This window comes from Pteropus alecto, unplaced genomic scaffold, assembly GCF_000325575.1.
Source record: "Pteropus alecto unplaced genomic scaffold, ASM32557v1 scaffold398, whole genome shotgun sequence".
In the NCBI taxonomy this organism is placed as follows: Eukaryota; Metazoa; Chordata; class Mammalia; order Chiroptera; family Pteropodidae; genus Pteropus; species Pteropus alecto.
Genome location: NW_006442497.1, coordinates 5,232,315 through 5,248,772, shown reverse-complemented (window position 1 = coordinate 5,248,772; position 16,458 = coordinate 5,232,315). Strand labels below are relative to the sequence as shown.

Below are 16,458 nucleotides of genomic sequence, written 5' to 3'. Positions count from 1 at the left end.
CTCTAGTATAAATGAATATCTGTAGCTTTCCTGAGAGCACGTTTAATAAGGGTAACAAAGAGGGAGCAAGAGAGCACTAAGAGTAAGAGAAGCTGAAAAGGGGGAAAGCAAGGGTTTAACTACAAAGAATATAAAATGTTCTTTGTTAACAGAAGAGTCCAGAGTTTTTTTTTTTAAACTAACACACAAATTGATAGTATGTGTGACTATCTCATATTTTCTTTTTAATTTTAATCAAGAAGACAAATTTAAAAATAAATTTCGTTAATTTATAAATATTTTTTCTTCAAATTCTTCTAATTTATAGTAAATCAGTTTGGAAGGATAATCAAATGGTAAAACAAAATGACATCTTATCACGGTTAAGTGGAACAAATGTTTGAATTGTGCTTAAATTGCCAGGCATTTTTGTTTCTAAAAATAAACAATGCTAAACGTGAAAGTCATGTTTGAAGCAGTGGGGTATTGCATGTTCCCTAATGTGGTCAGTTACAATATTGTATAAATTTATCTCGTATTTTAAGTTAACCACATTATTGAGGCCACTGATTATAAGACACATAATTTGAGTTTTTGAAAATAAAATGGACTGTTAAATTCTAACACCTCTAAATATATCCTTGCTCAAATTCATTTAAAAAATGTATTTATACATTTAGCAAACACATCATTTCTGAAAAAACTTTTTAAAAACCTGAATGTTTCAAATAAAATCACTCAATCTGCTATGCTAAACTGTAACGTTTATATTGTCATAGAATAAGGGAAAATCCAGCTAATTTCTTCATGTCTGGGGCTCTAATTGAGTACCTGCCTAACAGATATTGGTCCCATGAAATTCTGTGTTTTGTTGAATGATGCTTATTTGAAAAGATATAAAATGAAATTTCTGGAATAAGCCCAACACAGAGAAGGCATGCTAGAGTGCCCTGGGCCATCTCTTCACCTAGAGTAAAAGGATTTGTACCCAGCAGCCTCTGCCCTTCACATTACCCCTGTGTATCTGTGCAGGTAGATTCTGTGTCACTGTCACAAAATTGAGTCAGAGTCTAATCTTAAAGAGAAGAAAATGCCCTGAAAATATTTTCAAAAAGACAGTTGTTTAGTTCTCTCAAAAAAAAAAAAAAATCACATCTGAGGAGAATATGGTTGAAGTTGCCAAGAAAAAAATGAATTTTCTGGATTCATGTGAGACATCCTCTGAGCTCCCAAGGCACTTTAAAAATTTTTAAATGTCGATTTTATTAAAGCTTAACATATATACAGAAAAGTACACAAATTCTAAGTGTACAGCCTAATGAATTTTCAGACAGTGCACACAGCCACGTAACCACCCCCAGATCAAGAAACAGAACCAAGGCCTCTAGTGTTCATCTATCTTTGCTGTAAGACAGACCCAGGTGGATTTTAACTCCTTGTATATTGAAGTAATTTCTTTATATATCTATTCCCCTCTTATAGATTGTAAATTATTTCTCTATGGCAAGAACTGTTCTACCCCAGCATCTAGAACAATGTTTGGCAAATAGAAACCCCATACACACACATATACGGACATGTCTGGAAGTATGTATATGTGTGTATATAGAGAGAATTATCAAATGAGAATATATATACTCTTATCAAATAGATTTTTTTAGCATTTCATGTAATATAGCTTGTGATTAAGAGCATGGACTCTGGAGCCAAGTTGCCTGAATGTAAATCCTAGCTCCTCACCTTGACGTTGGGCAAGTCATTTGTCTCTCTATATCTCAGTTTTCTTATCTGTAAAATGAGAGAAGAATCTTGTCTATTTTAAGGGTTGTGAGATCTAAGCATGTTAGTAAATTCGAAGATCTTAGAACATTGCCTTTAACTTAATAAGCACAGTGGAAGGATTAACTGCTAGTATCTGCCATGTGCAAAGCACTGCGTTAGGTCCCAAGAGTATATAAGGAAACAAGATAGAGGCTGAGCCTTGCCAATGAGTTGGGGGAACAATAACGAAATCTCAGTAACCTTGTCAAGAGAAAGCCAAGATCAAATGAGTGCAAATCCACCAACCATTTTTAGCCTGGAAGCCATCCATTCTTAGTTAACCATTTGGTGAATTTTATCAGGTGTCTACAGTGTTCCAGGCAAAATGCCATTTCTCCTAGAAGTAAGAAGTCAACCTTCTTCCTTTTCTGGCATTAGCAAAATGCCTGTTTGTGGTCAAAGAAATGCTCCATGTCTATGGTCTACTTTCTGCATCAATAAACGAGGTTGTTTCCAGAATGTCGGCTGTTCTGAATAACAAACCCATCATCAGGCAGAACCAGCTTTGGAGCTCAGTGATCGTCCCTGACCAGGTTCAAGGAACTTGGCAGGCAATGGGTGTATGTCTCCTCTTACGCAGTGCGTGACAAGAGGGGTGGCAGCCGACGTGAAGTGGTTAGGCAAGAATAAACAAGGGGTTCACAGATGAACTGAGAAAACAGCAGTCTGATACCAGTGAGCCAATTATTTTTTCCAGAATTAGTGAATTTAGCCCTATACTCACTTGATTGGCTGAGAACCCATTTTACAGATTGTTTCCTTGGATTTGATGACTTAGCTGCCTTTCTGTCATTAGAAGAATCCCCTTAGGGAACCACAGCTGGGTAGTCTCGGCTGAGAGGGATTAAGGTTAGTAGGCCCACCTAGTGAGACTAGTCATGTTTGCTCATGTTAACATTTTTTATTCATTCAACATGTATGTGTATATAAAGCTCTGTGGATGTCATGGAGATACAAGCATGACTGAGAATGTACCCCGGCCTTCAAGGGGCCAACTATAGAAACAATTTAGCATTGTGTGTCAGAAGGGAGGTTTGGGGACACTGGAAAAGAGCCAAGGTTAAAGGTTAAAAGACATTTTAATCACTTAGATGCCTGACGATAATATTATTCACCTTTATTAAGTCAACTGTGCTGCAACTGAAAGACAGAATACCAAGATAGGGCATGAAGAACTAGAATTTTTTTAAGTTATCACATAAAGCAGGAGAGGAACATCCTTCGCACACTGAAAACCTGGGAGAAAAAGAAGAGAGTAAATTGAAAACAGGAGAATTTGGGAGGTCAGATGACATCACAAGGATGTCAGACAGGATCCATCTGCTTCTCTCTTTTTCTGTTTATTTTCTATTTTCAATTAGAAAATACCTCAATATATTTAAAATAATGTAACAGACACGCATGTACCCACAGATCAGATTTAACAGAACTAATTTCTTTGTCATGCCAGAGGTCTCTCTTTTGAAAAAAGAAAAAACAAGAAATAAAATGTAAGAGCTACAACTAATGCCTCACATGCCCCTCACCATCTCCTCCTCCTTGCTCTCTCCCACGAAGTAACCGCCATTTGGATCATTCCTTTGCACGATTGTGCACATTTAATATACATAGATATAGTAAATCTAATATATGTCTATACTAGACATGAAAGTGTCTCGAATGGCTTTACATTTTATATAAATGTAAAGCCATTCGAGACACTTTATATTGGGACTGTCTCTTCAAGGAAAGATAATTTTTTCCAATTTTTTTAGTACAGAAAAAACACCTAATATAAAATTTGCCATCTTAATTATTTTTTAAGTGTACACTGCAGTGGGCATCTCAGTTCCTTCACATTGCTGTGCAACCATCACCACCATCCATCCACAGATCTTCATCTTGCAAAACTGGAACTCTGTAGTCGCAAAACAAAGCAACCCTGCCTTCCCCTCCCCACCAGACCCTCACAATAGCCATTTCACTTTCTATCTCTATGAATTTGACTACTCTTGGTACTTTATGTAAGTGGAATCATACAGTATGTCTTTTTGTGACAGGCTTATCTCACTCAGCATAATATCCTCAAGGGGCATTCATGCTGTGGCATGCATCAGAAATTCCCCCCCTTTTAAGCCGAATATTCCAGACAATTTTTTTATTTGCAAAATCTTTTTATTTGCTCAGTGATCTTTGATATTATAACTGAAGTGCAATAAAGTACCTCAATATTTGTTCAACACTACATGGAGTGTTCCTCAATCATTTTTATAAATGTCATTTGTATATAGTTTAGAACACTTCAACACCAGGAACTTCTACATATACCTTAGAGAAAATTTAAATCTTCTTTGTTTATGTAATTGGAAACAGTATAATAGTAAAAAACACAGACTCCGAAGCTAGATTATCTGAGTTTAAATCTTGACTATGCTATTTACTGACTGTGTAATCATGACAAAATTAATATGCTCTCTACACCTCAGTTTCCCCAGAAGGATAGTGATCGCATGATTAACATGAGATCGTTCATGTTAAATACTTTGAACCTTCTGTGGCCCTTATCGTTATCATTATTGCCCTAGATATAACATGGAAGGGGAAAAGAAACTTACTAGAATTTCTCTTTCAGAAGGATTATCTATCTCCTTCCTTTACTCTGTGGCATGTGTTTGCCTTCCCTTTGGCTGTTAAAATTTATTTCCCAGTGAAGATACAGAGCCTTTTATAATTTCTTTATTTTTCTTGTCTTATTTCCTTAATAAATTTACCAACAATTTCTTACATTTTTACAGTGTTTTAATGGTTTGAAACCAGGTTCCCACTTTTTTTGGCCACCATAACAATGTCATGATTATTATCATCCCATTTTTGAGATAAGCTAGCTTGAGATTCAAATGTTAAGTGACTTGTCCAGGGTCCATATTTAGATCCAGGTCCTTTAATCACTTTCCATTACATCAAATGGCTTCATTTACTTATCCATATTTACTTCTGAGTCTCCATCAGTTTCTCTTTGTTCAGTGATCTTTGATATTATACATGAATTGTTCTTCATTGACAATTGTTCTTCGTTGACAAACTCACTTGCTCTGAGTTCCAACGCTGGGGCAGCTGCTTAAAGGCCCTAGAGACATACAGGGAGGAACCGAATTCTCCGGCTTCAGGGCAAGGGCTGGAGGGGCAGCTTTCACCCAGACAAAAGTGCTGGCAGAAGCCATTGTCTCCTTGTTGAGCCCTCCCCACTCCCTGGGTGCAGACGCAGGCAGCCACCATATCTGAGTCTCCTTTCAGACAATTGTTTTAGATGTCAGGCTAGTTCAACAACCCACCATTCTGCCCCATTCTTGCCTCCCACTCTACGACAGTCCTGCCACCCATGCATGAGTGCCTCTATGGATCAGCTGCACCCACCCTTCCAAAGAGAGATCAGGAATGGAAGTGGCTTCATGCAGCAAAACAAGTGATTATCCTGGCTAGAGAGAACAACAAAGCTAACAGGACTGACAGCCCAGAGAACATGCATGGGGTGGTGAGAAGATGATATTGACCCAATAATCTACTGTTTATAAAAGTATGTGTGCACACATTACCTGACTTAGCCCTGGCATCCTTCATCTCTGAACGCTGCCCAGGGTCCTCGGGAAAGGATTCTGACATGCATTGAGGAAAGGCAACAAGGGGAACCAACACAGACTGGAAAAAATAGCCAGGGGAGAAGGGAGAAACTGAAACCATCAGCCCCAGCTATGGGCCAGATTCATTCTGGGTATTGTTTAAATGTCACCTCTTACATTTTCGATTGTCCACTATGGCCCAGTGAGGAAGCTAATAGTATTAGTGCAATTTCCAGTTGATGGCTGTGAGATTCAGAAGGTCTAATGTGTGCCCGAGGCTGCACATAAGTCAGAAACAGAACTGTGATTCAGACTCAGGGCTGCTGGACTCCAAACCCATCATGCTGCCTTTCTGAGGGCAGAGTAGAGACAGATCCTCTTCCCCCTTCCTTTTCCCTAGGTGAGTCAAAGGGCAGCCCCATACAAAAATCACCCAAGTGCCCCGTCTCAGAGGAATAAATTTAAAATGTGAGGTGTATCTGCACAATGAAAAGAAAGATCTCCAACTTGACACAACAATACAGATGAATCTCACGAATGTAATGTTGAGCAAAACAGTAATAACTTGTGACTCTATTTAAATAAAAGAAATGTTTTAAGCTCAGGTAAAACTAATGTATGCTTTTAAAAGATAGAAAGCAGTTACCCTTAAGAGCTGGAAAGAGACACGATGCAGGCATGTTGCCAATGCTCTTACAGGGACATGTTCAGTTTATGAAAATTCAGGAAATGTTACATTTATGTGCACATTCTTATATAGATTACAGGTCAATAAAAAGCTGGAGGTTCTTTTAATGTTCCTGGTCATTCTTAATTTGCAAGAAAGAAATGCAGTTTCCCCACTCCCACCCCTGTGCACAGCTTCTTGCTTCGCTTCCTGTCAGCCCATGATCCTTACCACACAAATTAGGATGTTGCTATGACTGGTCTTCTGGTTTTTGATGGTATGAGTATTCGAACTGGATTTTAGCTATTTAGGTCTCTCCATTTCTAAACCTCTAAGTTCCCTTTTATAATTAAAATATTTAACATGGGATAAATTCTTAATATTTTTAATCATTAAAGATAACAATAGTTAATCTATTTATGAGACGGTCCTGCAAGATAAGACTGTTATGTCCATTTCACGGATGAGGAAGCTAAGCCTCAAAGAGGGGGAATACTGTGACTAATGAAAAACACTCCCTAAATTCTGCTCTTTCCAATAGTTCGTGTCACGCCTCCAAGTGGTTCATTCTGCAGTCGGCTCCATTCTGTTTCACAGTTATGCTCTTCATCCCTAACCAGAATGGGAAGTTCAGAAGGCTTGCTGCCACGCCCATCTGAGCTACCTAGAAGCTACCTGATATGAGGGTTAATCGAAGTGAGGGCAAGGATATGTGTGCTGAATTCCCAAGTCCTGATCCCTAATGCCCCGCTTCAAACTGCGGAGGAAACCTCTAACAGGCAAACCAGAGAGCTTTAAAAGTCCTGGCAAGGACTCTGAAATCAGACCCGGCCAGCATGTGTCCCTGAATATCAGAACAGACACTATATTTACCCTGTAAAGCCCTTTAGTGCACTGAGAGCTATAAATAGTCATTAGGGCTCAAGCAAGTGGCCTTAACACATGGATTTCCTTCCAAAAATGCAGATCTATTTTAATTAAATTTGCAATTAACCTTTGGGAGGGCAGGCCCCTGGATTTGGTTGGCTTTCCGCAACACCGTGAGTAATTTCTTATGCATCAGACATTTGGGGATTAACAGGGTGTTCAGCTCGGAAGCAGCCTTCGGGGCTTCCACAGAGACCAGCTCCCTGGAGAGGACACTCAGGGCTTGGTGCATGTGTAAGTGCACCCTGTAGTCTTGGGGCCTCCCCCTGCCCCGGTGTCTCCATCAGAGTCTCTTAGCCAAGTCAATTCCTTTTTATCATTTTCCCCAGAACAAGATGGGAGTCATAGCTGTGCTCATCCTGCCGTTGCTGCTCTTGGGAATCAGTGGTCTTCTCTTCATCTACCAAGAGGTGTCCAGGCTGTGGTCAAAGTCAGCCGTGCAGAACAAAGTGGTGGTGATCACCGATGCCATCTCAGGACTGGGCAAGGGTAAGCTGGCTTTGCCCCCACTTGTGCCCGCTCCTGCCCTGAGGGACAAGCAGGGGAGGGTGCCGTGCAGGCAAGCCCACTGGGCTGGTGAGAGTTAAGGCTGCATTCTCTCCTAGTGTCTATTATTAATCATCAAGTATCTTCTCTTTTGGAGGCTGCAGCTTCCTTGCCTGAGAAATGAGGGCACTGGGCTATCTGGGGTTGCAATCTCAGAGTCAAAGTGGTCTGCAGGTGTGATCTCCAGAAATTTTGAAATGCAAAACCCTTAGCTGGGGCAGCGTAGTGGTTATGAGCCCAGACTTGAGCAGTGAGCTCAATTCCTGGCTCCACCATGTACTAGCTGGTGGCTTCACTTCTCTGCCTTGGATTTCTCAAATGTAAAGTGAAGGTACTAGTAATCTCTACCTCATCATGTTGCTGTGAGGAATAAATAAATTAACAGATGGAAAGTTCTTAGAACAGTGCCTGGAACTATATGGGTACCACTCAGGTGTGATTAATGCTAATAACAATGACCACATTTAGGTAGAACATGCATGCTCCAGTTTGCCACACACCCCACTGGTCCTTACTATACCACATCTGACCCGATTCTTTCAACCATATCTCTCTCTGGCCTTGAAGGCATTTACGTTTGCAGCCCCTGAATTAAATGGTCTATGAGGGCCCTACCACCTTTGGTGACATCTGTGACATAAGGAGTAGTAAATGTCCTTAGGTTTGTAAATTCTGATTATCATTCTACACAATGGCAGTGCAGCACCGTATGTTACATAGTTTGGATGTAATTTTTGCTTTCGTTTTTGCTATTTTTAATCAAACATAGAACATACACAGCCAACCATTCATTAGGTCACTTAAAAAGCGTTCACTGAGTCAACGATGTCTGAGTATTGCGATGAGTATTGGATGATGCCCCTTCCAAAGAGTCTCCCTGGGGTCTGGGCACCTAATCTCACAGTGCTGCCATCGCGAGAATGTTTATATCCTCTTGTGTGGGAATTCTCTAAGACTCCTTCTCTCTTAGGCATCCCAATGACAGCCAATCTGCACGCTTTGAGGGTGGGTTCAATTTCAATGGGTGATCAATTTGGATTCAACATGTAAGGTGAAAAAAACAAAATGTAAGGCAGATAAACTAGGTTCTCTGTGTGGCCTTTTTGTGGGTCCCAGAAGCGATTTCCGAAGAGGATATCCTGCATCATTACACTCAGTACTCAAATGAGAGGGGGACATAAACTCCATCTCCTATAGGGACAAGCCAGGCACTCACATTTCTCAACCAGACCAGACACAAGACAACAGGGAGTGGTGGTTGCCCTGGGGAACTGGATAAGAGACACCCACCTAGAGACACTCAAGAGTCAAAGTCTTTGGAGAAACCTTGTTCTTCAAGTAGAACATGCCCATCTAGCATCAGTCCCGCAGCCAGCATGAGACTCCTTCATCATGAAGTCTTCCCTGATTATCTTGATGGCCCTGAGGAAATGGCCTCTGGGATCTCATGGCTCCTCAGAGAAACACACCACCATTGGCTCACTTCTCACACTCTGCTGTATCTGTGTGTTTCTCAGTTGGTTCACTAGACACACACTCTCCTATGGTGAATCCTATGCTTTGTTCATCCTGTAGTGCCCCTGCCTCCTAGCTCAAAGCCTGGCATACAATAAGTACTCAAAAACCGTTTATTTAATGAATAGCCTCTAAAAGTGACCATCTGATGAGGAAAGGCACTCATTTGGATAAGTATGTCATATATTTGTTTTATTGATTTCTAACTAGATTTCAATATGATCAGAGAACATATTCTGTATGATTTTAATTCTTTTAAATTTGTTGAGGTGTGTTTTATGGCCCAGGATATAAATGATCTTGGTGAATGATCCATGGGCACTTGACAAGAACCTGTATTCTTCTGTTTTTCAGCGGAATATTCCCAGAGTGTTCCAGATGGTTGAGGAAGCTGTTCAGTTCTTCTATATCTTTCTTGATTTTCTGTATTACTAGATAGAACTGAGTAATGTATATGTAAATAGTCTTATTTATCTTTTAAGTCTTATTTGGTTATAATGACACATTGTACAAATCAGGTGCCCAGGAACTATATCTCAGGGGCAAAACGGCATTTACAGAGGGCTATGGTCTAGTTTCTGTCCTGACTACTGTCAGCGCCTTTTTTTTTTTTTTCCTATACTGTATGGACTCAGCCTGCAAAGAAAAGCAAAGCAGAAAAAAAAATAAAGTTCAAGTATTTAGAAGTAACTTGAGAAGCTGGGTATATGTGACCTTAAATAAATGCCTAACCAAAACATGATGCTGACCACAGTAATTCCAGGTTTAAACTACTCCAATTCTCAGGTCCAAGGCAAGAAAAAAGTGAGGGGCACTGAGTAGATGGCACAGGTTAGGCACAGCCCACAGCACACTCCTGGTCCCATGGAACCTGACCAAACCCAGCAGGGAGCCCAGAGCTAAGCTGTTTACTAGAGAAATCAAATAGCCAAAGGTCAGGACACCTAACCCTCACCCCCAAACCCACACCATTCAGCCAAGTAAGAAATCGGGTCACCTTGTACCCACAATTTCTGCAGCAAGAGTGACTCTTAAAATTTTTAACCACTGTACTTCAAAGAGCACAACACTTTCTGTGTTTCATCACCTCTAAGATGAATAGTTACTCACCTTTAAAATTTTCTGAAATCAAGCTGATTTTCTTTTAATCAACAGCAACTTACAATATTTGCAGGCCATCCTTTTGCATTTTAATATCTCTGAAATCAAGAGGCATCTTACAGTAGATGGCATCTCAGATTTGGGAAAATATGGGACTGAGAGCTCAATTTATGTCTGCTGCAGCACCTCTAAGATGAATAGTTACTCACCTTTAAAATTTTCTGAAATCAAGCTGATTTTCTTTTAATCAACAGCAACTTACAATATTTGCAGGCCATCCTTTTGCATTTTAATATCTCTGAAATCAAGAGGCATCTTACAGTAGATGGCATCTCAGATTTGGGAAAATATGGGACTGAGAGCTCAATTTATGTCTGAAGAAAAAGAAAAAACCTAGTGCCCACGTGCTTGACACAAGATAAATGTTGTGCTCAGTGGAGCCGATAAAGAATAAAAATAAGAACACCAGGGTATACCTAATGCCTGGAGTGAGCAAAAATGACTTACATATTTGGGAGTGTGCCTTCGGCCTTGCTGGATCGAAGCAGTGATTGCACCACTGGGCTCTAGCCTTTCCCAAGCCCCTGGGAAAGACAAAGTGTTAGCAGAGTAAAGGGGAAATGGAATGATGGTAAGAACACTGCTGGTTGCCCCTCCAAAGAAGGTCAAGGCCAAAAGTTTGGTCTGGCTCTTGATCATAGGCTCTTCACCTACCCAGTACCCAGCTTATAAATATGTGTCCATCGCCATGTTAGAAAGGGAGGGTGTGGGCTCATAACAACACACCCCTGACATGTGCCTTTCTCAGCAGTGGGCATTGGCCAAGAGGCAGCCTAGTGTGGTAAACAGGCACCCTGGAATGTTACTGCATGGGCTAACATGCTGGCTTCACCACCAACCAGCTGTGGACTCTGGGTAAATCATTTCATCTCATGGAATCTCACTTCCCTGGTTTGTAAGACCCTGCCATGATGGCTGCCCCACACCCAGCGTGGCTGCCACTCAGAATTCCAGCTGAACATCAGGAAAGCCAGGCTTGCTTTCTCTTAATGAAATTTCTTTAGTGAATTCTGTTATTATAAAAGCCATATTTTTTTTAAAAAAGGAATTTTTTAAGTAAAAGAACATAAAACACACCTGAAACGCCATCTACTCAAGAACACTCATCTTATTTCCTTTCAGCTCCTTTATGATGCTTATAGGTGTAACCAGCAAGAATCAGGGCTGTGGTGAGATGAGATATGCAGAGGGTAAATTATCACCTCTGACTCTTGATTTTTTAAAAAACTCAGACAGTCCCATGACTTTTCTAATATTATTAGATTATACAAAACCCTGAGGTTATAAGTTCTAAAACACAGCATTGGTTCAGGAGCTGGTATACCCAATCCAATACATTAGCAAACATGTCCATTTTCATTGAAGTTGAACTGTCTTTCCCCCTCTCCGCTCCTCCCCGGCTAGAGCAGGTTGCCTGCCAGCTTGCCTCTCTTTCTGACGCCTCTGGGGGTAGTGGGGCAGGAAGGAGGGGAGAGAGGGAGAGCAGGAAAAAAATCTTACCTGCCTGGCATTGTTATGAGACAGCTTCAAACTCCATGGCCTGGCACATGTTTAAAACCAAGTCTGATGCTTTTTCTTGTGGAACTTTTGTGGATCTTGCAGCATACTCCCTGGGAATACCAGTTCACACTTTCTGTGAAGAGGGTGTGCTCTGTGTGCTCAGTCCCAACTCCACACGGATTTCAGGATCTACTCCCCCTAAGCCCTCTGTTTTAGGGTCTCACTGCTCTTCTGAGATGTCCTCTAGGGCAAAATTCAAATGAGGTCCCAATCAACTCAAGCCCTACCTGTGGTCCACTGTGGTTGTGCATGGGATCTTCAACAACACAGACCGATCCCCATGGGGCAGCCACAGTTCTCTCTTCTGCCTTGGGGACAGTTGGCCCATGGTCTCTCCCATTAGATTTCTCAGGCATGACTCAGACTCCTGGCCACAGGGAACTCATAGCATGCTGTTCAAATGGTCCTACCGTCACACTTCTCTCTAGGATAGAGATAATGGGCAAATACATAACAGTTCTCTTCGCCCCAAAAATCCTTTTTCAAAGTCCCCTCTCCTCTTCCTTGATCTATTTTTGTCCAATTTTTGGGTAAAGAGCTCCATAAAACAGGGTTATAGTTAATTCCGAAATCTGTATCTTGGACTGGCAACTAACTTTGGAATTTTATATCTATTTGATCTTGGTTCCTCAGTCCAACTTCCAATTTAAAATTCTGTTACATATACATATGTACAATTTAACATCCAATTACACACACACAGAGTCAAGTGTTATGGCATTATATTAGACACAGTTTTGAATCTCTTTTTTAAAGTTCTATATCGTTAACTTCTTTCCATTTCAGTAGACCTATTTCTACAACATGAGTTTTAAAGACCTCAAAATATTTGACATATAGTTTACTATAATTTACTTAACCAATTTCATATAATATTGGACATTTGCAATCATCCCCAGCTCTTTACTATTATTATGGGACTGAGATAAACAATATTATAACTATGTCCATGCAGTAACTCCAAATTATCTTCCTAGAAAAAATTCTCACAAACGAAATGACTGGGTCAAAGTCCATACTTATTTTTAAGGATTCTGTCAAATTTTTCTTCCAAAAGATTTTGGCAGTTTACACCACCAGCAGTGAAGCTATGACTATTAACAATTTTGGTTTTGGTTATCTGATAGATTAAAATCAGTGACACGTTTTAATCTGCATTTCTGTATTGTTGGCATTGAACTTTTATTTTTTGTATATTCTCTGTATTTCTCTTATGAATTCCTTACTCATCTCACTAGCTAATTCCTTTATTAAGGTCTTTACATTTTTTTCTTTTTGATTTATAAGAGTTCTTTGTGGGTCAAATAAATTAACCCTCTTCTGACATATGTATTATAAATAGGTTTTCTCAGTTTATCTTGCTCTTTTTATTTGTGTTTTCTGCTGCAAGGAAGCTTCTCTTAAGGATAAAAATTTATAAATCATTTCTGTTATGACTTCTTCCTTCGGCTTCGTGCTTAAAAGATCTTTCCCCAAAGCGGGGTTATATATTCATCTCTTTTCTTCTAGTTCTTTTATGACTCTGTTTTTACTTTTAATTATTGAAAACATTTTGGTTTATTGCATCTAGATTTTTTTCCCCCAGCCAAATAGTTATCCAGTAGTCCAAATACCACTTTTTAAATAGTGTATTCTTTCCACACTGATTCAACATACTAACTTTATCATATACTAAATTCTTGTGAATACTTGGCTCTATTTTTAATCAATATTTCTATCTATACTTGAACCACTGTCTGCTTTAATTTCTGTGACTTTATAATATATTTTAAATATATTATAACTATTCCATCCTCATTTTTGTTTATAGAAATGTTTTTTGCTTTTCTTGCATGTTTTTTATTCTAAATGAAGTTTGTAATTATTCCAAATGAAGTTTAAGATCTTTCTGTCACTTTTCAAAACATGCTAGGATCTTGATTTGCATCGAATTCACTGAGAGATGGATTGAAGTCTTTATTGAACTTTGCCATCCAGAATCATCATGCTTCTTTCTCAATAAAATACTTACATTTAGAGAAATCATCCATTCTCTATGGTCCTAAACTCAAGGTGACATCATTAACAGTTATTTCTTGATTCAGGTTTCCCTGTCAGCAGAACTGACCACAGCTTCCCTCTTCCCATCTCTCTCAGTCACCTCCTCCCATCTCTCTCAGTCATACCCACCACACCTGTTTCTAGACCTCACTGAGACCTCTTGTCTCTGGAGCCCTCTACTTTTCTCCTTTATTGCCAGCTCCCCACCCGCACCCCGCCTCCGCCTTTACTCTTACTCCTCTCTGGACAACCGCAATGTCCACTTATCAAACCCCAGCCAACTGTCTATCCTGTCCATCTAGCTCTGTTCTCTCCCCCTGCAACAGACTGCTGAGCCTCACACAACTTTGAATCACTTTGAGCCATTGCACTCAAGATACCCAGCTTCCAGTGGGCACCCAGTGCTGCCCAGCTATATCCTTCAGCATCCCTGGTCAGGCCAGGCCTCCCACTGCTTAGTATAAAATGAGACAGAAACAGTTATACCCCCACAGTAGATGGTGGTCGTGGTGGTGGTGGTGGTGTCCTCAGATCCCTGTGCCTGGCCAGTTTATTTGTTCCCCAGGTGCTGTAAATGTTGGCCCAGGGCTCACAGATTTGCCCTCTGCTGGTAGACATTGACTTGCCCAGGAGTTACACACTCTGCTCCCACACACAGAGGGAGGCAGCACAGTCAGTGACTGGTTGACACAGATGTACAAAAGGCTGGTCCTCTTGCCTCTAGGTAGGAGAGTTTTGCAATCGAGTTTACATTCCAGAGCCGTCCTTGGATGCAGCCTTGGCTAGTCTTTACCTGAGACCACATCCTTGTCTGGCACCTACTCTATGCCCTTCCCCCCTGATAGATTTTCTCTGAAGAGCACACTCCCTCAGCAAATTCTGATCAACTGTATCCCTGTCTCTGATTCTGCTTCTAGAGAACTCAATCTAAGTTACTATCTCATAGGGTTATTGTGAGAATTACATGAGCTAATATTTTTACATCTCTTTCAATAATCCCTAGAACAAGTAAACTCTCAAAATATGTTAGCTTTTATTGTTCTTAAAGATCAGCGTTATTGCTATACAAGAACGCTGTGTGTCTGCTGGCCATTGCTCTGTTGAGAAAGTTCTATATTGGATTAGTCCAGAAAAAGTAAACCTACACAGAAGGCAGATCTACTTTTTTAATAAAAAGAACCCTGGCTGGAATATCTATCTACAGAGAAAATGTAAATGAAATTGGTCTGGGAAATACATTGGCTGTTTCCAATATCTTTAGATTGAGATATATTTAGGCTATGGTCCTGGAGGGCTAGATGAACAGGGTCATCTTTCTGTTCAATTTAAGAAAAAAATGTCCTAATAATCAGAACTATCCAAGGAAGGAAGGGCTGGTCCACCTTACTATGAGCTCCCCTTCAGAGGAGGCAACTGTGCTGAGGCTAGAAATGAAAAAGAAAATTTCCAGTCCAGGGAGGATGTTAAATGAAATGACCTCTAAAGAATCTCATGGCCCTAAGAGTCTTGGATTCTTTGAATTCTTGAATTTGTAAGACAGAGTGTCTCACCATCAGTGGCTCCACCCACACAGCACAACCTGCCTTCTTTCCTTCTTCCCCACAGAGTGTGCTCGGGTGTTCCACACAGGTGGGGCAAGGCTGGTGCTGTGCGGAAAGAACTGGGAGAGGCTAGAGAATCTATATGATGCTTTGATCAGCGTGGCCGACCCCAGCAAGGTAAGGCCTTCTAGCAGTCAGCTTGGGTAACTAACTCTTGGGCACGCTTAGCTTTCATTATGTTAAAGAGCAGCTCTTTGGTCAAGGTATGTTTCTTGAAATGTTGTTAGGTATTGAGTAAAAACAAGGTTTTGAGGTCAATTGTGTGAGAAATACTGAGTTAAGTCAAGCTTGTCTGGTTGGTTTCTTTACTACAGTACTTTTCAGAGCCTTTGATATGCTAATGTGCATTGTGTATCTCCAAGAACATAGAATAGCCTGTGTTTCTCAAACAAATTTGACCAGGGATATACCTTTCGAGGGTATATCTCAGGACTAGTGTTTGTCAAACACTGAGATTGCATTAACCACGTGGTGTTATCAATTTTCCCATCCATACCCCTCTAAATCATGAGAGTCTTGATGACTGCAAGGGTTTAGGGCTGAACACAATGCATGGCACATAGATAGTGCTCTGATCTTGTGCTGAGTGTATGATTTTGGTCAAAAACAAAATGTAGCTACAAAGTTACATATGGCTTGTAAGCTAGGTTGGGAAGCAATTTCCAAAAAACTCAGATATATCTTAAGTAATGACATTACCACTGGAATGTGAAGGGTAATATTCATTTGGGTTTATTAGTTATGGCCCCATTGGGTTTATTAGTTATGGCCCCATTGGGTTTATTAGTTATGGCCCCATTTGGGTTTATTAGTTATGGCCCCATTGCCAAAAATTCAGGCTTAAAACTGCATATTTGCTCTGGTCCCCAAGAGTGGATTCTCCATCAATTTTCTTCCTTCCAGAGTCATTTCTGCTTCTTCTTCATCATTTTTGTAGTAATTCCATGTGCTCTGAATTTCTGAATTTCAAAAAGGGTGTCTCTTAGACTGAGGGACCCCAAGGTCTGTGGGAGGGAGGTATTTCCACACATGCCTTGACTGTCTC

The 16,458-nt window shown here is 40.4% G+C and overlaps 1 protein-coding gene across 2 annotated transcripts in view; it reads left to right on the top strand.

Annotated features, from left to right (window-relative positions):
- The first annotated feature begins 7,325 nt into the window (after positions 1-7,325).
- Positions 7,326-16,458, top strand: part of DHRS7C (dehydrogenase/reductase 7C) — a 16,076-nt gene continuing 6,943 nt past the window's right edge. The window contains exons 1-2 of one of the 2 annotated variants that reach the window (XM_006922386.1): positions 7,326-7,479; positions 15,418-15,530. In XM_006922386.1, coding sequence (XP_006922448.1) covers positions 7,326-7,479; positions 15,418-15,530 — 267 coding nt within the window. Of the gene's footprint in view, positions 7,480-15,417; positions 15,533-16,458 lie in introns of both variants that reach the window. The other variant, XM_006922387.1, reaches the window with a different exon arrangement.